This window comes from Microcaecilia unicolor, chromosome 3 (genome assembly GCF_901765095.1).
Source record: "Microcaecilia unicolor chromosome 3, aMicUni1.1, whole genome shotgun sequence".
Classification (NCBI taxonomy): Eukaryota; Metazoa; Chordata; class Amphibia; order Gymnophiona; family Siphonopidae; genus Microcaecilia; species Microcaecilia unicolor.
The window spans coordinates 265,786,017-265,810,680 of record NC_044033.1 but is presented as its reverse complement, the minus strand read 5'-3'; the positions used below and the strand labels follow the sequence as shown (position 1 = coordinate 265,810,680).

Below are 24,664 nucleotides of genomic sequence, written 5' to 3'. Positions count from 1 at the left end.
ACTTGGAATTACACCAACTGTCCTGTTTGTGCTGATTTTTGTTTGGCTGAAATTAATAGTTTTCATCTTTAGTAAACTTAGATGTTTATTGAAATAGCTGTGTGTGACTCTCTTTAGCCCATAGGAGGAAATTCAATAAATGGTACTGAAATTTTGGTACAAGCAGAAAAACAGGAATGCGACCTTTGAAGAACCAGCATGGGACCCAAAGACAGATTGTGTCTCACCGTGTGTTCATAGTTTTTTATTGAAGAATCTGATGACCGCTGATGAAGGCTATTGTCGAAACTTGGCCAAGTCGGGTCCTTGTGCAAAAAAACATTACATGTACATCATTGGTTGTTCCTCCTTCCTGGACCACCTTTGCCATCTTTGGGTCTCTTACTGAAATGTTGCTGCCAAAAAACTTCAGTGCTAAGCGCTGTTCTATAAAGGGCACTGGATTTATGCCTGCTGAAACCTGATATAAATGCCGGAGCCCAAGTTAGATGTGGTTAGGCCGTATTCTGTTATTCCGTGTGCTACTTTTCAGAATGTCCTCGACTTACACATGGCCATGCCCCCTTTTGAGATACACACCCTGGGAGTTAGGCTCTGTGCCTTATAGAATAGTGCAAATCCAAATGCACTCGCAAATTTTAACACGTGCCAAGTAACATCAAGAATTGGTTGTTAGCACTCAATTATTGATGGTTCAGAGCTCATATAATTTATTTGTGTGTGCGCACCTTTCGGCACCATACATAGAATCCAGGAGGCAGTGCGTGCTGCTCCTTACAGAAAGAATCCTGAGATCTGGGACTGTAGAGAGTTTGTCAGTGCTCTGTAGTATTCCAGCATGGTCTCTTACCAGGAAATGCCCTGAGCAATGGGGTCTTACACACATTCATCAAATATGACCATTAATTACCAGCAGAGAGAAATCCTAAGATACAAAATTACTGCGTGTACCTCACTGTAACTTGGTGTCAGATATTTCCCATTATGTTTGGCAATGGTGCGCATCAATTTCAATGCCTTTTCCTTTTTCTGACGTGTCAGCAACCAACGAGGGGATTCAGGAACCAGCCTACAAAAATTAATTGGACAGCATGAGATTTCTTTTCCTGCTACTGCCTGAAAACTATATGCAAGAGCCCACTGTATCATTAATCTACAGTCCACATAACAAGTAACTCACTTGCAAAATATCAAAAATAGTTATGGCGATTATATATCAGAATGCTGCTTTGTCTGTAGAACTGAAAAACTATTGAGATCCTTATTGGGTGAACAGTCTACAACATTACCTTTGCCCATATTATATTTAAAGTATTATATCTAGCTTTTAAAACCATATATGGCTTAGCCCCTCTTTATAGAAACATAGAAGATGGTATGGACCGGCCATATGGTCTTTATCTACCTTCATTTTTCTATCCCTTCCTCTCTCTTAGATATCCTATGTACTTTTCTCAAGCTTGCTTGAATTCAGATACAATCTTTGTCTCCATCACCTCCAACGGGAGGCCATTCCATAAATTCACCACTCTTTCTGTGAAGAAGTATTTCCTCATGTTACTCTTGAGTCTGATCCTTTTCACTTTCATCCTGTCTTATTTTATGCTTATGTTTGTTGAGATTTAATATACCGGCTTTCTTGCAGAGGCAAATCAAGACAATGTATATATTTTTTTTTTCATAATTTTTATTAGTTTACTTTAAACTTAAACAGAAATATTACTGTTAAGTGAAAAACAGCCACAAAATAAAACATTTCTTACATAATCTTTTAACATTACACTTTAAATGGCTTTCTTAGACCTCAAAAAGTTGGGGGGTTTAGAATAGGTGAAGCTACCTTTATATTAACAGTTTCTATAAGAAAATGATGACACCACATTTCTCAGTCTACTATTTTGTTATCTCTATCGTTGTTTTGAATCTAGGAGCAACTTAAGCTGATCAGGAACGTAAAAAACATATTTAGTATTATTAAACCTCACAATACATTTGCATGGATATGCTAACAGAAAGGAACCTCCCAATTCTATTGTTTTTAATCTCATTGAAAGAAACTGTTTTCGCTTTTGCTGAGTCACTTTTGTCACATCTGGATACAACCATATTTTTTCTCCACCAAAATTGTGATTTGTTGTTTTAAAGTAAAGTCTCATTACAGCATTCAAGTCCTGTTGAAAAAGAAAGGTTACCAACAACGTCGCCCTTTCAGTGGCAGTTTCTATTGACTGTTCCAAAATCGCGGTTAGATTTTCCACGTCCATTTCATTTCCAGGTTGAACATTTGTTACCTCGTTTGTTTTTTTTATCGTATTTGGTATAAAGTAAATTTTTTCTAATGGAGGAATTGCTTCTTGAGGATATTTTAAATTTTCTTTAAGAAATCTAGTAAATAAATCTTGGGGAGAAACCCCATACAATTTAGGAAAATTAAGCAGGCGCAAGTTCAATCTCCTATTGTGATTTTCAATATGTTCAAGTTTTCTCCTGATATCCACATTGTCTTTTATCACAGCAGCTTTAAATTCATTAGTTTGAACCACCTCATTTTGTAAGTTCTCAATTTTCTGTGAAAAATCTTGTTTAATCATATCAACAGAGTCTTTCAATTCTTGCATCTTAACACCTAAGGTTTTTACCTCTCCAGACGACTGAAGACAATGTATATTACTTATAAAAGGAGGAAAAGAACTACAAATTCTTGATAGAAAAGTTGAGGGGAAGTTTAGTAGAAATTGCAGGCCTGTGGCTGATGAGTCCCCAAATGTTTATGAACCACTAAACACCCGGTTAAAAAGGTATGTCTAGTTTGGTTTTGTTAGACTCCACTACTCACCAGATCAATGTCTTCCAAAAAGTTACGGTTCCCATCCCCTACAACTTTTTTCTCCCCCGCCCCCGTGCTCCCCCATAAACAAACACATTGGGGTCAATACTTTTGTCCGCTACTGGTTATATGTTTGGATATTCAATGTCAGACCATGTTCGAGCATTGGCAAAGAATATCCAGTTGAATGCGGCTGGCTAAAACTTATGTGGTTAAGTGCAATTAAATATTCATACAGAGAAAAATGTAGGCAGATAAAGACCACATGGCCTATATAGTCTGCCCATCCATACCATCTACTCTCCCTATCACTCCCTTAGAGATACCATGGGGCCCTTTTACTAAGCCGCATAAGCACTTACGAGCGCCCAATGCATATCAATTCTGAGTTACCGCCTGCTTACCGCGTGGCCCGGGAGGTAATTTCATTTTTGATGCACATCCACAATGCGCGTTAGAAAATATTTTTATTTTCTGATGCGCAGGCAGTAATCAGCATTTGAATGCGCGTTGACCATTACCACCTGGTTAACGTGTGAGACCTTACCACTAAGTCAATGGCTGGTGTAAAGGTCTCAGACCCAATATGGACGTGCACCAGTTTTCATTTTGCCGCACGTCCATTTTCAGCCCCCCCCCCCCAAAAAAGGCATTTTTTACAGGTATGCTGGAAAATGATTCTGCACGCGGCCAAAACACACTCCTACACAACTGCAGGCCATTTTTCAGCGCACCTTAGTAAAAGGACCCCTATGCACCTGTCCCAAGCTCTCATAAATACAGATACTGTTTTCGTCTCCACCACTTCCTCTGGGAGGCCGTTCCATGAATCCATCACCCTTTCCGTGAAGAAGTATTTCCTCAGGCTACTTCTGAGTCTATCCCCTTTCAACTTAACCTCATATGATTAACCACCTAAAGATAAGACTGTGTTTTATGCTGTCTTTTATTATGCAGTTACCTTATGCAATTATACACTAAATACTGACATTGATACTTAGCCGCATAAGTGCTGATGCCACCCTAGACTGCCCACAAAATAGCTGGGTTTGTGTTTGGTGATTAGAGCTGGTATTCAGTGGCACTAACCAGTTAAGTGCCATTGAATATCAGTGGATAGCCCGCACAAGAGATTTAAACAGCCAGGAGCTGTTCCTGGCTGGTTAATTTAGTGTCCAATGTTCCCGTAATAAGCCATATGGGAACAGATTGATGGGAACATTGGACACTAAAGGGTTAAATTGCTTTGAATATTGACCCCTTTGTGATAAGTTGTCTCAGAAACTTCTCAGGTCTCCTCTCCTATAGATACTAATAATCCCTAAATTTTATTAGGCCAATACCAGTAAATGCAAACCTAAGAGACAGTACTAACTATGATCTTTGAGTTATTGTATATTTTTATTCCAAAATAATAGAGTTTTATGACCCTCAAATTTATTCCTGGTTTGGCCATGTTCCCTTTTAAGATGTCTAAATTGAGGAGCCTTATAATTTTAAGCTTTCCAAATTTAGGGGCTTGGAGCCTGTACATTTTAAATTCAAAAGTCTTCAGGCTTAACTCTTGAAGTTAGGCATCTAGAATTTTTGACAATGGGATTAATGGTGTTTAAATTCAAAATTTTATAAACAAAAAGCAAACAAAAAATAAAGAAAGAAAAAGAGAGTTTTCCTTTTTTCAGTATGAAAAGTTAAAGTGGTATATCTTTGCCACAAAACAGTGAGAAATCATTGAGGATCAGCCTTGCCATTGAAAGGCTTATATATGGCACCAATGAATACTTTGGCTGGATCTCCAACCTCTATCATGCTGTGGTTGAGGTATTCTTAATTCACTGTACCACATTTGAAATAAATGTGCTTGAGACTGTAGACTGAAATATCACTGATGGACTAGTGGATTTCCCATTTAAAAAATCCTTTTATAAGTTGTTGCATAAAACATACTTATAGCCTGATAGACTACCAGGCTTATTTTCGAAAGAGAAGGGTGCCCATCTTTCGACACAAATCGCAAGATGGGCGTCCTTCTCACAGGGTCACCCAAATCGGTATAATCAAAAGCCGATTTTAGGCATCCCCAACTGCTTTCCGTCGCGGGGACGACCAAAGTTCCCGGGGGGGGGGAGGGGGGGGTGTCGGAGGCATAGCCAAGGCGGGACTGGGGCGTGCTTAACACATGGGTGTCCTCGACCCATAATCGAAAAAAGAAGGGCATCCCTGACGAGCACTTGGACAACTTTACTTGGTCCTTTTTTTGTTATGACCAAGCCACGAAAAGGTGCCCAAACTGACCAGATGACTACCGGATGGAATCAGGGATGACCTCTCCTTACTCCCCCAGTGGTCAGTAACCCCCTCCCACCCTCAAAAAAATTCTTTCAAACTATTTTTTGCCAGCCTCAAATGTCATACTGAGGTCCATCGCAGCAATTTGCAGGTCCCTGGAGCAGTTTTAGTGGGTACAGTGCACTTCAGAGAGGCGGACCCAGGCCCATCCCCCCCACCTGTTACACGTGGGATGGTAAATGTGAGCCCTCCAAAACCCACCACAAACCCACTGTACCCACATCTAGGTACCCCCCCCTTCACCCATAAGGGCTATGGTAGTGGTGTACAGTTGTGGGTAGTGGGTTTTGGGTGGGTTTTGGGGGGCTCAGCACACATGGTAAGGGAGCTATGTACCTGGGAGCATGTTATGAAGTCCACTTCAGTGCCCCCTAGGGTGTCCGGTGGTGTCCTGGGGGACCAGTGCACTATGAATGCTGGCTCCTCCCACGACCAAAGGGCTTGCATTTGGTCATTTCTGAGATGGGCATCCTCAGTTTCCATTATCACCGAAAATCAGAAACGACCAAGTCTAAGGACGACCATCTCTAAGGTTGACCTAAATTTCCAGATTTGGGCATCCCCGACCGTGTTATCGAAATGAAAGATAGACATCCATCTTGTTTCGATAATACGGGTTTCCCCGCCCCTTCATGGGGACGTCCTGCGAGGACGTCCTCAGAAAAACGTGGGCGTCCCTTTCAATTATGCCCCGCCACATCTCCTTAATGAAACTTGTAATACCTGCTGAAAAGGCTGCGAAGCTTTGTTCCACCTAGTATGTGACCCTGTGCCAGTTCTTTAGTCACCCAAAGAATTTGACCAGATTTCTTTATTTGGATTTAGCTTGCATCTTTTCAGTGGTATCTCAAGGTAAGCTACATTCAGGATTTGTATCTATTTTCCTATTCCTAAATGACTTACAATTTCTTTGGCCCTATGGCAATTGAGGCTTAAGTGACTCACCCAGAATCACAAGCAGCATCAGTGGGATTTGAAGACTGACTTCCCGAGTTCTGAGTCCACTAGCTCTAACCACTAGGCTACATGATTTTAAACTACTAAAAACACCATATAAGTTAGATTCTTCTGTACATCACCATACTTTTCTTTAATTGTGACTCCCTTAATTTAATCATTGTTGATGTCAAACGAAGCAACTTTTCTTTAATTGTGACTCCCTTAATTTAATCATTGTTGATGTCAAACGAAGCAACCTATTATGAAACAGCAACCCCTTCCCCATAGTTCCAGTTCTGTGAAGGATGACTTCTGATCCCTCTCCTATCCTCTGCATCCATCCCTGTCTCCAAAGTGTGATTGAGCAGAACTGTCAGTGACGCTGCAAGGACCTCTCTGGCCTCCTTTTACTGTCCTAAGATGTATCCCAGCTGCTCCCTTTGCCTTATCCAAGTTTAGTTTTGCTAGTCCCATATAAATTATGTCTTCGGTAAATAGAGTGATATTCCCCTGATATCTGTACCCCTGCCAAGCATTTGTTTTTGGATTTTAGATTATTTTCCTTTCCAAACCAAACCTGAGCTCGACTGAACACTGAATAGAAGGATTTCTTCAGTATTTTCAGTTTTTCTGACTTCTTTTCTTTTTTACTTTTCAGATTTGCAGCCCTACAGCTATACTTAAGCCTTTCACTGAGATATAAGAAAAAAAAAAGTCTTGCTGCTGCCTTTTCTCTGTATTAGTTATTGTTCCATTTTTCATGCCTTTGCTATCCTTTCTTTCCAATGAGAAACATTGCAGTTCAACTCAGCTGCTGGACTGTAAGTCTGTAGATCACAGCCTCCATTTAGGTATATATTCCACCACAAAGGGTTGACAATTCTGTGATAAAGTTTCTAAAATTCAATTGCAATTATGCTGCCCATGACCATAAATTTGAATGGTTTTTCATATTAAGTAATGCACATTTATTTTGCATAATAAAAATAAAGGGGCCAATATTAGCCTCTCCTGCCTGTTTAAACCACACTGATTGGGCCAGCCACCAATGTTCAGAGGCACTTAACCAGGCAATGTGAGGGCTCCTGCCAAGTCTGGCTCTGGATTCAAAACAGCTGGCTGACCCCTAGTTGTAGTCTCACTTGACTACTGCTAGGAGTCAGCCTTCCATAATGTAAAACAGGGCTCCTGTGTGTCCGTAACACAAGTGGTCATATTCCTGACATTAAAATCCCTTTTGGGAGCTACGACCTCCCCCTAAAAATCACAAACCAGGACAGCTAAACCCAACACTTACGATGAGGCCGGACTGGGGGGTGGGGAAGAAAAGGCTTAACTTGTAGATCAGGTGAGGTCAGAGGCTGGGTATTTTGGTGCACTTAATCCCCAGCGCCCTGGGCCAGAGTCTCACTTGGTTCAATGGTTAAGTATAATATAATACAGTATTTATTTTTCTATTCTGTGAATACCAAAACTAGTTCAGTGCAAATCACAACTCGTAAGAAACCAGACACAATGTTGGAAATACATAAAAAGCTACATAACATAATTATGCCATAATATGCCAACATAAGTAGACATTACATAATCATTCCATAATATATCAGCAGTGATATAATCAACATTTATAATAGGTAACAAATCTCTGAAATAAGAGTCTTTAAAAACTTTTATAATCTGTAATAGACCATAAATCAATCTGAAGAGAAAGAAGATTCAAATATGTGGGATAATTTCAGCCCTCTAGTACTAGGGAAGGCAAAAGGGCTCAGCTGTATGAATGGCCGAACCTTTACTGATTAAACAAATTCAAATAAAGAATACATTTATAATGGTACTAAACCATGCAAGATCTTAAACAAAACACAATAAAACTTAAATGTCACCCTAACCTCCACCGGAAGCCAGTGAAGGTGTAGGAAAAACAAAGAAACATGATCAAATTTAGAAAGTGAGAATATCAACCTGATTGATGTGTTCTGGATCATCTGAAGCTTTTAAAAAATATTTTTTGAACAAAGATAAATCACATTACAGTAGTCGATTTGAGACAATAAAAGTGACTGAACCAACAGGCAATGTCAAAATATTTATGAATTCTACATCATTTCCTCATTAGGAAAAAAGATTTCTTGACTATAGAATTAGTTTGGGTATCTAATGACAATGTTTGATCAACCATTATTCCCAAAATTCTAAGGGCCCTGTTTACAAAGGCGCACTAGCGTTTTTAGCACGTGCTAACCATATAGACGCCCATAGGAATATTATGGGCACCTACACAGTGCACGCTAAAAATGCTAGCATGACTTTGTAAACAGGGCCCTAATTGTTGGTGAGAAAAAATACTCTAAATTGTTATGTCTGAATGATTTGTCACATAAAGAATTAAAATTCCTGCTCACTAACATAATTATTTTTTCATTATTCAATTTCAGATGATGATCGTTAATAAATTCTTTAGTAGCCTCCAAGGATGAGTGAATAAGTACATAAGTATTGCCATACTGGGACAGATGAAAGGTCCATCAAGCCCAGTATTCTGTTTCCAACAGTGGCCAATCCAGGTCACAAATACCTGGCAAGATCTCAAAAAAGTACAATACATTTTATGTTGCTTATCCCAGAAAAAAGCAGTGTATTTTCCCCATTTTAATAATAGTCTATGGACTTTTCCTTTAGTAAGCTGTCCAAACCTTTTTTTTAAACCTCGCTAAGCTAACTGCCTTTACCACATTCTCTGGCAATGAATTCCAGAGTTTTACACGTTGAGTGAAGAAATATTTTCTCCAATTCATTTTAAATTTACTACTTTGTAGCTTCTTTCCATGCCCCCTAGTCCTAGTATTTTTGGCAAAAGTAAACAAACGATTCATGTCTACCCATTCCACTTCACTTGACATACATATATGCTAATTTCATAAGCATATATGTATGTCAAGTAACCGGCCCTTTCCAAGGTGAATCCAAGAGAGTGAACAAACACATTAAAGAGTATTGGTGAAAGTGGAGAGCCTTAGGGCACTCCACATGGAATAACCCAACCATTTGATATGATATTATTCATCCTCACCTTATAAATTCTAGACAAAAAACCTCAAAACCAATTTAGCACATTACCAGAAATCCCAGTTAAGTTGGCTCTGATGTTAACTATTTATCATGCACTGAAGCATATGGTTGTTGTACAATTCCATGCATACTACCAGTGTTGAATAAAGATAACAGGTCTTATTCCAAGTTTATCTCTAACCATTATTTTGTGCTATAAATTAACATCACATCAATCAAAATAATAAAAATTATAAAACAAAAAAATTACCAATAATATAGCAGGAATAAGAAATTTGGTAGCGAAATAGCCAGCTGAATCCCCTGCCACGTTGGAATTAAGTATGCAATCCCAGGAATGATAATGACTCCTAAAGTGAAGAACATTTGAACCACGATACCAACAATTCTTCGCTGATCCGATCCAACCAGCTCGGTCACTAAAAGGAGAAATTATTTTAAAAATTCAGCTAAGAAAGAACCCTATGAAAATAATAATAATTTAAAAAAATTATAGCCTTGTTGAAAAGGTGCATTACTTTATTGAAGTTTTGTTCAAGAGATTCTAGTTCTTGCAAGTAAACATCAACAAGTGAAGAGTCCAGTGTATGTGCTTAATCAGATTTATCAACACAATGTATTTAAAGTTTCAAATCTTCCTTTATTCTCAAACATTCTCTTTTTGTATTTTTTATATAAAAGAAAAAGTTGTTGAGCACTTAGCTATGGCTCGACGGTGGCCAAACCCGTTTCACTTTGGATGCGTCATCAGGAGCCGTGCATCAACTTTCTTACAATATCTAAAAAGATGATATCACATATTCTTGTGATTACATTGCATCTTATCTAACCCCAATTTTTCAATGCAGCGATCTTAGCTGTTAAGCAGATTAGTATATCGTGTTGATAAATTTAATTAAGCACATACACTGGACTCTTCACTTGTTGATGTTTAATTATTCACGTTAGAGTCACAGTAGCCTTCCTCTTTTTGCTGCTACTAAGTTCTTGCAAGTAGCCATCTCAGAACAATGACATCTATAAGCTTACAGTGAACAACACTGACTAAAATAGATGTATAATAATAAGTGATCTTGGGCAGCCATCTGGCTGTTTCATAGGACAGCAGCATGCCCAGTTTACTTAAATGCTAGCATACATTATACTAACCATCCAATTCACAACCTCATGTAATACTTTAAATATAGAAATTGTTATATTGACTTTTATACAAACTTTAGAAAAAGGACCTTAGAAATTTAGTTAGGAAAGAGTTCCTTGACATTTGCCATTATCACTGGTCCAGAAAACCCTTTTTTAAAAATAATTCACTGTAACTGTTCATTTACAAAAATATTCTTTTATAATAAATACTTATCTTTATATTGTAGAAAATTACTCTAATGGAAATATAAAAGAAACCAGAGATCTTTCTCATGAACATCAACTTTGGATCACAGAAATGATTTAAGCTATTTTCTAGAACACTCAACAGAATTCACAATATCAAATGGGTCAATATTCAGCAGTGATAGTGAGCCTCTTTTTTTTATATGTCAGCTGTGACATGGAAACAATTATGTATATTTAGATAACTGGCAGTGCTGAATATGCATATAAGTGATATTCAACCTGTATACATATAGTTAAGCAGCTTCATTTAGGACAGCTTTATTGCTTAACTACATGGACAGTGGCTATATATTGCCGCTATTCTTACTACTACTACTTAACATTTCTAGAGCGCTACTAGGGTTACGCAGCGCTGTACAATTTAACAAAGAGAGACAGTCCCTGCTCAAAGAGCTTACAATCTAATAGACAAGTGAACGGTCGGTCCGATAGGGGCAGTCAAATTGGGGCATTCTGGATTCACTGAACGGTAAGGGTTAGGTGCCGAACGCAGCATTGAAGAGGTGGGCTTTAAGCAAAGACTTGAAGACGGGCAGGGAGGGGGCTTGGCGTAAGGGTTCAGGAAGGTTGTTCCAAGCATAGGGTGAGGCGAGGCAGAATGAGCGGAGCCTGGAGTTGGCGGTGGTGGAGAAGGGTACTGAGAGGAGGGATTTATCCTGTGAACGGAGGTTACGTGCGGGAACGTAAGGGGAGATGAGGGTAGAGAGGTAGTGAGGGGCAGCAGACTGAGTGCATTTGTAGGTAAGAAGGAGAAGCTTGAATTGAATGCGGTATCTGATCGGAAGCCAGTGAAGTGACCTGAGGAGAGGGGTGATATGAGTATATCGGTTCTGGCGGAATATGAGACGTGCAGCAGAGTTCTGAACAGACTGAAGGGGGGATAGATGGCTAAGTGGGAGGCCGGTGAGGAGTAAGTTGCAGTAGTCCAGGCGAGAGGTAATGAGAGCATGGACGAGAGTTCGGGTGGTGTGTTCAGAGAGGAAAGGGCGAATTTTGCTGATGTTAAAGAGGAAGAAGCGACAGGTCTTGGCTATCTGCTGGATATGCGCAGAGGAGAGAGAGGAGTCAAAGATGACTCCGAGGTTGCGGGCAGATGAGACGGGGAGGATGAGGGTGTTATCAACTGAGATAGAAAGTGGAGGAAGAGGAGAAGTGGGTTTTGGTGGAAAGACGATAAGCTCGGTCTTGGACATGTTCAGTTTCAGGTGGCGGTTGGACATCCAGGCAGCAATGTCGGATAAGCAGGCCGATACCTTTGCCTGGGTCTCCGCGGTGATGTCTGGTGTGGAGAGATACAGTTGGGTGTCATCAGCATAGAGATGATACTGGAAACCATGAGATGAGATCAGGGAGCCCAGGGAAGAGGTGTAGATTGAGAAGAGAAGGGGTCCAAGGACCGATCCCTGGGGAACACCAACAGATAAGGGGATGGGGGTGGAGGAAGATCCATGAGAGTGAACTTTGAAGGTGCGGTGGGAGAGATAGGAGGAGAACCAGGAGAGGACAGAGCCCTGGAACCCAAATGAGGACAGTGTGGCAAGAAGTAAGTCATGATTGACAGTGTCAAAAGCGGCGGATAGATCCAGGAGGATGAGGATGGAGTAGTGGCCTCTGGATTTGGCAAGGAACAGGTCATTACAGACTTTAGAAAGTGCTGTTTCTGTCGAGTGAAGAGGGCGAAAACCGGATTGAAGCGGATCAAGGATGGCATGAGAGGAGAGAAAATCAAGGCAGCGGCTGTGGACTGCGCGCTCAAGTGTCTTGGAGAGGAAGGGTAGGAGGGAGATGGGGCGGTAGTTGGACGGACAGGTAGGGTCTAGTGATGGTTTTTTGAGGAGTGGCGTGACTACAGCATGCTTGAAGGTGTTGGGGACAGTTGCAGTGGAGAGAGAGAGGTTGAGGATATGACAGATGGAGGGGGTGATAGTAGGAGAGATGGTGTTAAGTAAGTTGGTGGGGATGGGATCAGAGGAACAAGTGGTGCATTTTGAGGAGGAAAGAAGGCGGGCGGTTTCCTCCTCGGAGATATCAGGAAAGGAGGAGAAGGAGGTCTGGGTTGGTTGGTTGAGGGAGAGGGTTGAAGGGTGAAGAGGAGGAGGTGGCTTGGTAGTGAACTCAAGGTTGATCTTTTGCACCTTGTCGCGGAAGTAGTCAGCCAGTGATTGAGGAGAGAGTGACGGGGGGGTGGGAGCGGAGGGCACTTTGAGGAGGGAGTTAAGGGTGGCGAAGAGACGACGAGGGTTAGAGCTGAGAGAATTAGTCAATTGGGTGTAATAGTCCTGTTCATTCCTCCCTCCACTCTAACTCTGCCCTGGCACTATCCAGATAGTGATGCAACAGCGCTGCGTATGTCTAGTAGCGCTATAGAAATGATAAGTGGTAGTAGTAGTAGTTAAAGAGATTTTCAGTGGCAGCCCCTAAACATATATCTATTTGAATATTAACTGAAATGTGCTTTACTTAGAAAATCATTTTTATCTGTCTACAGTGGAAACTGTCAAGAAAATGGCATGATATATTGCACTGGCAAACCATGACTAATCAGTGATTGCTTCCTTAGTAGCACCATAGTCATCTCCTTTGCTTTACTGGGAGATACCAGGGTATGGCCATGGATTACGCACATAGGCCCCGATGCTCAAAACTCTGGCGCTATTCTGAATAGCGGCATAAAAATACCGCTGGGAACAGCGCAGAAGAACAATGCCCTAATGCTCAATGCTAATGAGATGTAACTATAGGTGCGCATTGAACATTAGGGAGTTTGGCAGGACTGTGCTTTGGTGTGGGAGGATTGTGCTTGGCGCATGCACAGAAGAGTTCCGCGGTAAGCTTAGCTCCTGTGTGCATGTGCCTGGTAAAAACCTGAGCGTGGAGCACATTACTACTACTACTACTACTATTTAGCATTTCTATAGCGCTACAAGGCATACGCAGCGCTGCACAAACATAGAAGAAAGACAGTCCCTGCTCAAAGAGCTTACAATCTAATAGACAAAAAATAAATAAAGTAAGCAAATCAAATCAATTAATGTGAACGGGAAGGAAGAGAGGAGAGTAGGTGGAGGCGAGTGGTTACAAGTGGTTACGAGTCAAAAGCAATGTTAAAGAGGTGGGCTTTCAGTCTAGATTTAAAGGTGGCCAAGGATGGGGCAAGACGTAGGGGCTCAGGAAGTTTATTCCAGGCGTAGGGTGCAGCGAGACAGAAGGCGCGAAGTCTGGAGTTGGCAGTAGTGAAGAAGGGAACAGATAAGAAGGATTTATCCATGGAGCGGAGTGCACGGGAAGGGGTGTAGGGAAGGACGAGTGTGGAGAGATACTGGGGAGCAGCAGAGTGAATACATTTATAGGTTAGTAGAAGAAGTTTGAACAGGATGCGAAAACGGATAGGGAGCCAGTGAAGGGTCTTGAGGAGAGGGGTAGTATGAGTAAAGCGACCCTGGCGGAAGATGAGACGGGCAGCAGAGTTTTGAACCGACTGGAGAGGGGAGAGGTGACTAAGTGGGAGGCTAGCAAGAAGCAGATTGCAGTAGTCTAAACGAGAGGTGACAAGGGTGTGGATGAGGGTTTTGGTAGAGTGCTCGGAAAGAAAGGGGCGGATTTTACGGATGTTGTAAAGAAAGAAACGACAGGTCTTGGCGGTCTGCTGGATATGAGCAGAGAAGGAGAGAGAAGAGTCAAAGATGACCCCAAGGTTTCGAGCTGAGGAGACAGGGAGAATGAGAGAGCCATCAACAGAAATAGAAAATGGGGGGAGCGGGGAGGTGGGTTTGGGGGGGGGAAAATGAGAAGCTCGGTTTTGGTCATATTTAATTTCAGGTGGCGTTGAGACATCCAGGCAGCAATGTCAGACAAGCATGCTGAAACTTTGGTTTGGATGCAAGGTGAGATATCAGGGGTAGAAAGGTAGATTTGGGAGTCATCAGCATAGAGATGGTAGGAAAAGCCATGGGATGAGATTAATGAACCAAGGGAAGAAGTGTAGATAGAAAAGAGGAGGGGACCAAGAACAGAACCCTGAGGTACGCCGACAGGCAGAGGGATAGAAGTAGAAGAGGATCCACCAGAGTGAACACTAAAGGTGCGGAGGGAGAGGTAGGAAGAGAACCAGGAAAGGACAGAGCCCTGGAATCCAAGTGAGGACAGGGTATCGAGAAGTATGCTGTGATCGACAGTGTCAAAAGCAGCGGAAAGATCAAGAAGAATGAGGATGGTATATTGACCTCTGGATTTAGCCAGTAATAGGTCATTGGAGACTTTAGTAAGCGCAGTTTCGGTTGAGTGGAGAGGGCGAAAACCAGATTGTAATGGGTCAAGAATAGCATGTGAGGAGAGAAAATCAAGGCAGCGGCGGTGAACAGCACGCTCAAGTAATTTGGAGAGAAAAGGAAGGAGGGAGATGGGTCGGTAGTTAGAGGGACAAGTAGGGTCAAGTGAAGGCTTCTTAAGGAGAGGTGTGACCACAGCATGTTTAAAGGCAGCAGGGACAGTTGCAGTGGAAAGTGAGAGGTTGAGAATGTGACAGATAAAAGGAATAAGAGTAGGAGAGATGGCATTAAGAAGGTGGGTGGGAATGGGATCAGAGGAACAGGTGGTACATTTTGAGGAAGAAAGGAGAAGTGTAGTTTCCTCAATAGTAACTTCAGGAAAGGAGGAAAGGGAATGAGGGGAAGGAGAGAGAGGGGAACGGACTAGTGGAGGGAGAGCTGGTGAGGTAGAGAAAGCAAGGTTTATCTTTTGAACCTTGTTGTGAAAGAATTCAGCAAGGGTCTGAGGAGATAATGAAGGGGGAGTTGGGGGAGGGGGCACCTTGAGGAGAGAGTTCAATGTGGTGAAGAGAAGTCGAGGATTAGAGCCAAGAGAGTTGGTCAGTTGGATATAATAATCCTGTTTGGCACGTAAAAGAGCAGATTGGAAGGAGGTCAGCATGAACTTAAAGTGTAAGAAATCAGCAAGGGCCCGAGATTTCCGCCAGAGGCGTTCGGCGGAGCGGGTACAGGAACGTAGGTAGCGGATATTAGAAGTCAGCCAAGGTTGGGGTTTTGTACGCCTTACAGGGCGGGTCATCAAAGGTGCAAGAGTGTCTAAGGCAGAGGATAGAGTATTGTTGTAAGAAGAAACAGCCTCGTTGACAGATGTGGATGGTGCCACAGTAGAGAGGAGGTTTGAAACATGGGAGGATAGAGATGAAGGGTCAATATCGTGAAGATTCCTAGATAAATTAGATAAGATAGGAAGGGACTGGGAGGGAGGAGATTTAAGTGTGAAAGTTATAAGATGGTGATCAGAGGAGGGAAGATCATAGGCAAGGAAACTAGAAGGTGAACAGTTGGAGGAGAAGATGAGATCAAGACAGTGACCATTTTGATGAGTGGGGGAGGTGGAGCATAGTTGGAGATTAAAGGAGGACGTTAAAGCGAGTAACTTGGAAATATAAGAGTTGGAAGGATCATTAGCAGGAATATTAAAGTCACCAAGGATGAGAGAGGGGGAGGAAGGATCATGGAAGAAGGCAAGCCAGGCATCAAAGTCACTGAGAAAGGATGAAAGGGACTTATCAGGGGGACGATAAATGACCGCTATTCGAAGAGGCAGAGGAGAGAAAAGGCGGATAGAGTGGACTTCAAAGGAGGAAAAACAGTGAGATTGAGGTGGAAGAAGGGGTTGAAATCTGGAGGAGGGAGAGAGAAGTAGTCCAACACCGCCCCCACGGCCAGCAGGGCGAGGAGTATGTGAAAATAGATAACCGCCATGGCACAGGGCTGCGACTGAAGCAGAGTCATCAGGGCAGAGCCAGGTTTCTGTTATGGCGAGCAGATGGAGGTGACGCGAGATAAAGAGGTCCTGGATATAGGGGAGTTTGTTACAGATAGAGCGGGCATTCCATAGGGCGCAAGAGAAGGGCAGAGAAGAGGAGGGGAGTAGAGGAATAGAGATGAGGTTAGAGAGGTCACGGTGAGATCTGTAGAGTTTGGATAATAGTTGGTGAGGAGGGCCAGGATTGGGATTGATGTCACCAGCTGAGAGTAAGAGAAGGAGTAAAAGAGAGCGGAGGAGAGTAGGAGAGGTGTGGCCACGAAGGCGTCGAAGGCGAGAGGTATTTAGGTGGAATGGGGAAGGCAAAATGGAGGGAAGAAAGAGACGGAGATTAAAAGCCAAGAGGGAGGAAGAGGGTAGGAGAGAAGGTGAGGTGATGAAGTCAATGGATGGGAAGTGAGTTCCTGTAGCGGAGAGAGGTGTCTGTTCTCTGCGGTCTAAATATAAGCGTTTTTTAAATTTAAAATTTTTTTTACCTTGGACACTTATATTTAGATGGAGGAAACAGATGCCAATGTGTGCTTTCACTGGGCATTTTTAATTATATATTTTTTTTTAGCAAGGATGCTTTAAATTTAGACACAGGAAACAGACACCAATGTGTGCGTTTGCGTGGGGCTGCTATTTCTCATGACCAGCGCTTAAGGGCTTCCAAAAATCAATAAAAACCAGAAGATTTTGCAGAAAGAAGCATGAAAGAAACATGAGAATCATGGGAAATCCTCTCTTCCAACACCCTAACACTTGCTCCGAGCTGGTGTTATTTTTTGCAGCGGTAAGGCGGTTTTGTTTCGAGTGCTCTTTTCTGAGCATTGGGGAAGACTACAAAATGACCTTATTTACATGAGCTTGGCTACATTTGCAGGCTATCTACGCTAATGCCTGGCAAGCTTGTTGTTTGCCATGACCGCTCTGAACATTTTGTGCAGGTAAATGCAGGCACTAATGCGGTGCTAATGGTCTCTACCACCCATGTTTACATTTGAGCATCAAGGCCATAATCTGGAATCTGAGTAATGTACACTGAATACATTTATGACAGTCTATCAGTTTATCTATTGTAAGGTGACAATTTGGACAGGCACAGCACATAAGGAAAATGAAACAGTCAGATCCAGAATAATAAGTTACAATTTCCTTTCCTAAGCTCATTATCTATCTATCTATCTATCTATCTATCTATCTATCTATCTAGCCACTTATTTTTTGCAGGGGGGGAGGGGGATTATAACTTTGAAAAGGAACTAACTAGTCTCACACTCAGCAGTCAGCCAAGATGGCTTCTTCACTTTGGACAATAAACCTTTGCTATAAGATTGTGTGCCATTTCCAGGGTTATTTTTTTCCCCAAAGGATTGTACGTGCTCATACATTTGAGTGCCAACAAATCCAGTTAACACCTCTCAAATAAAGCTAGCATTAATTTTCTTAAAATTCTCTTCTTGGACTTACTGTTCTGGAAAATGATATTTAAATGCTGTCACAAAAGCCATTTTATTGCTTTCTGCTCTTCTGGGGTTATGACATCTGCTCTTAAAATACCAGTTAAAATCCTTCTAGCATGTAGTTTCCATTAATAGAATGCAGTAAGTGCAACTGCTCAATTATACTTCCTTAGTGCTGTCATTTGGGGATTGGACATGGGTTCAAATATGGTCCCAGGATTGAACACATAGGGCCTGATTCTATATAGCGCACCTAGAGATCCATGCCAAAATACAGGCATATTCTATAACAATGCACATAACTTGATTGGCTTAAGAAACCAATCAGCATATTTAACAGTACTTTATAAGTAACTAGTAAAAAAGGCCCGTTTCTGACACAAATGAAACGGGCGCTAGCAAGGTTTTCCTCGGAGTGTGTATGTTTGAGAGAGAGAGTGTGTGTGAGAGATGGAGTGTGTGTGTCATAGAGAGAATGAGAGAGAGAGAGAGAGAGACAGCGTGTGTGTGTGTTTGTGAGAGACAGAGTGTCTGTGTGTGAGACTGTGTGTGTGTGACAGAGAGATAGAGTGTGATAGACAGGGAGTGTGTCAGAGAGAGTGTTTGTGAGAGACAGTGAGTGAGTGAGTGTGAGCCCCCACCCCCCCTCTCGCAGGGCCCCCCTCCCCGCCCCCACCTCCCTGGTCTCAGGACCCCCTCCCAACTCGCTCTCCCCTGCCCAGCCTCCAGCCATCCATGTCCAGCGACCCTCCCCTGCCCCCCCTGCAGCTACCCATGTCCAGTGACCCTCCCCTCCCCCCTCCAGCTACCCATGTCCAGCGACCCTACCCCCATGCCCAGCGACCCTCCCCTCCCCCCCCAGCGCATCAAACCCCCTCGCCACCCGCAGCTGCCAGTGGTAACGCTGTCTGGCAGCTGCTGCTTCCCCTGTTGAGCAGCAGCGGCCGCTACAAAAAGAAAAGAAGCAATAAATGTTTTTAAACCCAGCGCAAATCATTCGCAAATGCCCGAGTCTTACAACGCAGTCTCTGCATCCGCTCCTCCTCTCGCCTGTCACGTCACTGCGCTCCTCCAGGGTCTTACTCCAGGGGCAGTGATGTGGAGGCGAGAGGAGGAGCGGCTGCAGAGACTGCGTTGTAAGACTCAGGCATTTGCAAATGATTTGGGCTGGGTTTAAAAACATTTATCGCTTCTTTTCTTTTTGTAGCAGCCGCTGCTGCTCAACAGGAGAAGCAGCAGCGGCCGGACAGCGTTACTACTGGCATCTGCGGATGGCAATGGGGTTTGATGCGCCAAGGGGGAGGGGGGTATTGATGTGCTTTGGGTGGGGGGAGTGGGGTGTTTGATGTGCTTGTGGGGGAGGGGGTGTTTGATGTGCCAGAGCGTGTTTCCCTACTCCTCCCCCTGCCTGGGAATCAGCTGTTAGTGACGTCATCCTGGCTAAGGAGCCTAGCTCAGCAACTCTAGGAGCCACGGACACAGGCAGTCCCACATTAGAACGTTGGTGATGAGAATTATTATATAGGATAATGAGCACTAATTGGTAAAAATTAGAATTTGCGCACACAACTTGCTAAGCAGATTCTGTAATAAACTGCGCCTTAATTCTAAAGTGTGCAGTTCAAAACGAATGTGGCTATGGGCAGGGAAATGGACATTCTATGGGCGTTCCCAAATTTACGGGTGTTGTTACAGAATATGGCCCAGTGTATGTAAATCTACCTGCAGGGATTTATGTCACCTTTTTGTTGGTGTAAATAGAGGCGCATAGTTTTAAGCGCTGGGATATTAACTAAGCTTATTCTATATACCGCACTTAAATCTAGGTGCCGCTTATAGAATACGCTTAGGCGGAAATGTTTACCACAGGGATTTTTTAGATGCCATATATAGAATCTGGCCCATAGTTAATAAAGCTTTTCCTTTGTTTAAAAATAATCCCCAAATGACCCACATATACTGCGTCACATTGCTTTAATTTAGTTTCTCCTTAAACTGTGCATGTAGAATTATAGTTCTCTGTTTATAGATAGCTTTTCTAAGGTTTGTTTAGTCTTTTAAATAAATGTCATTCTCCATTAAATCTTTTGCTGCTTTGACCTGAGCCTTTATCAGCACTTGTTATTTAACAAAGTACCAGCAGTGACTGAGCAAAGCATTAATTTAAGTTAGACAACAAATGCCTTGTTTCTGCACAGAATGGTGTGGTATATCTATCTTTGCTGCTTGTGACTCTATTTGCAAATTCGCAGAGGGAAAGTTCAAATTTTATGAGAACATAGTCCCATCTCTTTTCAGACTAACAGGCCCTGTGAGAAGGGCACCCATCTTTAAACACAAATCGCAAGATGGGCGTCCTTCTCACAGGGTCGCCAAAATCGGTATAATCGAAAGCAAATTTTGGGCGTCCCCAACTGCTTTCCGTCATGGGGATGACCAATGTTCCCGGGGGCGTGTCGGATGCGTAGCAAAGGCGGGACTTAGGCGTGCCTAACATATTGGCGTCCTCATAATGGAAAAAAATGGCGTCCCTCACGAACACTTGGATGACTTTACCTGGTCCTTTTTTTCTTACGACCAAGCCACAAAAAGGTGCCCAAACTGACCAGATGACCACCGGATGGAATCGAGGATGACCTCCTCTTACTCCCTCTCACCCTCAAAAAACTATTTTTAAAGTATTTTTTGCCAGCCTCAAATATCATACCCAGCTCCATCACAGCAGTATGCAGGTCCCTGGAGCAGTTTTAGTGGGTGCAGTGCACTTCAGGTAGTCGGACCCAGGCCCACCCCCCCCCACCACCTGTTACACTTGTGGTGGTAAATGTGAGCCCTTCAAAACCCACCAGAAACCCACTGTACCCAGATCTAGGTGCCCCCCATCACCCATAAGGGCTATGGTAGTGGTGCACAGTTGTGGGTAGTGGGTTTTGGGGGGCTCAGCACACAAGGTAAGGGAGCTATGCACCTGGGAGTAATTTATGAAGTCCACTGCAGTGCCCCCTAGGGTGCCCGGTTGGTGTCCTGGCATGTGAGAGGGACCAGTGCACTAGGAATGCTGGCTCCTCCCACGACCAAAGGGCTTGCATTTGGTCATTTCCGAGATGGGCGTCCTTAGTTTCCAATATTGCCGAAAATCAGAAATGACCAAGTCTAAGGATGACCATCTCTAGGGATGACCTAAATGTCAAGATTTGGGTATCCCAACCATATTATTGAAACGAAAGATGGACACCCATCTTGTTTTGATAATATGGGTTTCCCCGTCCCTTTGCCAGGACGTCCTGCGAGGACGTCCTCAGGAAAACGTGGGCGCCCCTTTCGATTATGCCCCTCCACGTGTATTTCTTGGCAGCAATGTTGTGTCCTAAATGAAATAGCGTAAGTGTGTGTGTGGGGGGGGGGGGGGAGGGGTCGATGTGAAAAGGAATCTCAAGGCCACAGTTATCACCCCTATAAATGTGGATTGCAAGCAGAAATAGCCAAGGTACAATATGTTTTACAAGCATATTTTGCAGGCAGCATGAAAACAGTGAATGTGCTATCAGCAAGTTTTCATGCTGTTTGTTAGTGGTCATGAACTAACTCATAGAAGTTATCTGAAGGAATACAAATGAGGGACTTGATGTCTGTCAGTGGCAGGAATTATGTCATGCAAGCCACCTGAACTGGATTCTTGAGCCTTACTTCTGGTTCTTGGGCTCCATTCAGGAATGGAGACACTGGAGAGGCAGCATGCTGAGTTCCTTGGATGGAGGCATAGGAGCCATCTCTGTGGGGGCTGGGAGTGTTTGAGCACCCCCCCCCCCCCCCAATAATGAACAGACTTTGAATTTGTCCAGGGAGAGGTCATTTCTATTGGGTTTAGCACCCCCAATAATTTTGAAAAGTTGGTGCCTGTGGGTGGAGGTGTATTATTTATCATGAAATGGCAACATCAAGTGATCTGATCTAGGGGATGCACATGCAATCTGTGGCCCCTGCACGAAAGCAGCTACTGCAATGGGCTACATCACAGAGGATTAAAAAATGGAAGCTACATCTAACTAGCTGCAAATTACAGTTCATGGGGGATAATTCTAAAGTGGAGGAGTGGCCTAGTGGTTAGGGTGGTGGACTTTGGTCCTGAGGAACTGAGTTCGATTCCCACTTCAGGCACAGGCAGCTCCTTGTGACTCTGGGCAAGTCACTTAACCCTCCATTGCCCCAGGTACAAATAAGTACCTGTATACAATATGTAAGCCGCATTGAGCCTGCCATGAGTGGGATAGCGCGGGGTACAAATGTAACAAAAATAAATAAATGCCAATGTTCTGGTTACAAGTTATGCTGTAAAAAGGCACCTAAATGAATTGGTGCATAGTTTTAATGTGGATGTATACATGGGTGGGGCACTCATAGAATATTATGTTACATGCATATTTTAGCAATTTGGACATGAAAGTTTACACTAGCTCTATGGTTGGAATAAGTGCTTGCATGTAAATTATAGGTGCATATTTGACTGGTTATGCTAGTATTCTAGAAAGGAAAGAAGAATAGGCACCCTCAAAGCAAGTGCTTTTCAACCCAGTACTCGGGGCATATCCAGCCAGTCAAGTTTTCAGGATATCCCTAATGAATATGTATTAACCCACAATCTGGAGTGTCACTTGATATCCTGTTATAATCAATTAATAATCTTCTAACTAATGAATATGTATGAGATAGAGTGGAGGAGTAGCCTAGTGGTTAGTGCAGTGGACTGATCCTGGGGAACTGAGTTTGATTCCCACTGCAGCTCCTTGTGACTCTGGGCAAGTCACTTAACCCTCCATTGTCCCAGGAACAAATAAGTACCTGTATATAATATGTAAACCGCTTTGAATGTAGTTGAAAAAAACACAGAAAGGCAGTATATAAGTCCCATTCCCTCCCCCCCCCCTTCATACCAAAAATGGAGTGCATGCAATTTATCTCATGCATATTCATTGTGGAAATCCTGAAACCAGAGCGTCTGGGTGTGACGCAAGGACTGTGTTGAGAACTCCTGCATTGTCATAGAATTGCCCTCATGATACCCACAAGAGGCTGGTCTCAAATGAGCTGGAAGTCCAAAGGAGAAGAAGGAAATGGTGAGGTCAAAACAATACTGTCAACAAAGAGCTGGTTAAAAGACAGGAAACAGAGAGTAGGGTTGAATGGTCAGTATTCTCGATGGAGAAGGGTAGTTAGTGGGGTCCCTCAGGGGTCTGTGCTGGGACCGCTGCTTTTTAACATATTTATAAATGACCTTGAGATGGGAGTAACTAGTGAGGTAATTAAATTCGCAGATGACACAAAGTTATCCAGGGTCGTCTCGTCGCGGGAGGAGTGTGAAAGATTACAAGAGGACCTCGTGAGACTGGGGGATTGGGCGTCCAAATGGCAGATGAAGTTCAACGTTGACAAGTGCAAAGTGATGCACGTGGGAAGGAGGAACCCGAATTACGGCTATGTCATGCAAGGTTCCGCTTTAGGAGTTACGGACCGAGAAAGGGATCTGGGAGTCATCGTGGATAGAACGTTGAAATCTTCCGCTCAATGTGCTGCGGCGGCTAAGAAGGCGAACAGAATGTTGAGTATTATTACAAAAGGGATGGAAAACAAGCATGAGGATGTTATAATGCTGTTATATCGCTCCATGGTGCGACCGCTCCTGGAGTATTGTGTTCAGTTCTGGTCGACTCATCTCAAAAAAGATATAAGGGAATTGGAGAAGGTGTAGAGAAGGGCGACGAAAATGATAAAAGGGATGGGACGACTATCTTATGAGGAGAGGTTAAGACGGCTAGGACTCTTTAGCCTGGAGAAAAGGCGGCTGAGGGGTGATATGATAGAGGTCTACAAAATAATGAGTGGGGTAGATGTGAAGCGTTTGTTTACGCTTTCTAACAATAATAGAACTAGGGGACACAAGATGAAATTAGAATGTGGTAGGTTTAAAACAAATTGGAGAAAGTTTTTCTTTACTCAGCGTGTGGTTAGACTCTGGAACTCATTGCCGGAAAAGGTAGTGATGGCAGCTGGCCTTGCTGAGTTTAAAGGGGGTCTGGACAGATTCCTGAAGGAAAAGTCCATTGATCGTTATTAAATTTTGGGTTTTTGCCAGGTTCTTGGGGCCTGGATTGGCCGCTGTCGGAGACAGAGTGCTGGGCTTGATGGACCTTTGGTCTTTTCCCAGCGTGGCAGTGCTTATGTACTTATGAGGCAGATTCCTGAGGCACTGCCAACTCTACAATCCAAAAAAAGGCAAATATAATATCAACCAACCTAATAAGAAAAGACAGAGATGGCTAACATGCAGTGGCGTTCCTAGGGGGGGGCGGTAGGTGCGGTCCGCTCCGGGTGCAAACCGCTGGGGGGGTGCCATGCGCCTGTCGGCTCCGCTCGTTCTGTGCTCCCTCTGCCCCGGAACAGGTTACTTCCTGTTCTGGGGCAGAGGGAGCATGGAATGAGCGAAGCCGACAGGCGCGCGGCCCCCCCCCCCCCCCCAGCAGGTAAAAATGCACCCGGGGGGGGGGGTTGTTTCACTGCGGGGGAGGTGTCGTTTCGCCGGGGGGGGGGGCTGCACCTGGGGGGGGCACATCGGCGATCCGCCCTGGGTGTCAACCGCCCTAGGAACGCCACTGCTAACATGGCCTTGTCATTAGACTACAACAGTATAGTATGAAGATTCCAGTTCAGCTCCCATTACAGGTACAGGCTGTGACACATTGCAATGTACTAACCCATCTGCTTCCCAGCGCTACATCTTTTTGTCCTCATTTTTATTAATCTTTTTTTAAACATATTTTCCACTCTT

The 24,664-nt window shown here is 43.4% G+C and overlaps 1 protein-coding gene across 1 annotated transcript in view; it reads right to left on the bottom strand.

Moving 5' to 3' along the window:
- The window catches only part of SLC22A3 (solute carrier family 22 member 3), a 173,621-nt gene that overhangs the window by 54,889 nt on the left and 94,068 nt on the right, over window positions 1-24,664 (bottom strand). Inside the window, exons 4-5 of the mRNA XM_030198062.1 lie at window positions 9,438-9,606; window positions 952-1,069 (exon numbers count right to left, since the gene is read on the bottom strand). Coding sequence (XP_030053922.1) covers window positions 952-1,069; window positions 9,438-9,606 — 287 coding nt within the window. The remainder of the gene's footprint in view (window positions 1-951; window positions 1,070-9,437; window positions 9,607-24,664) is intronic.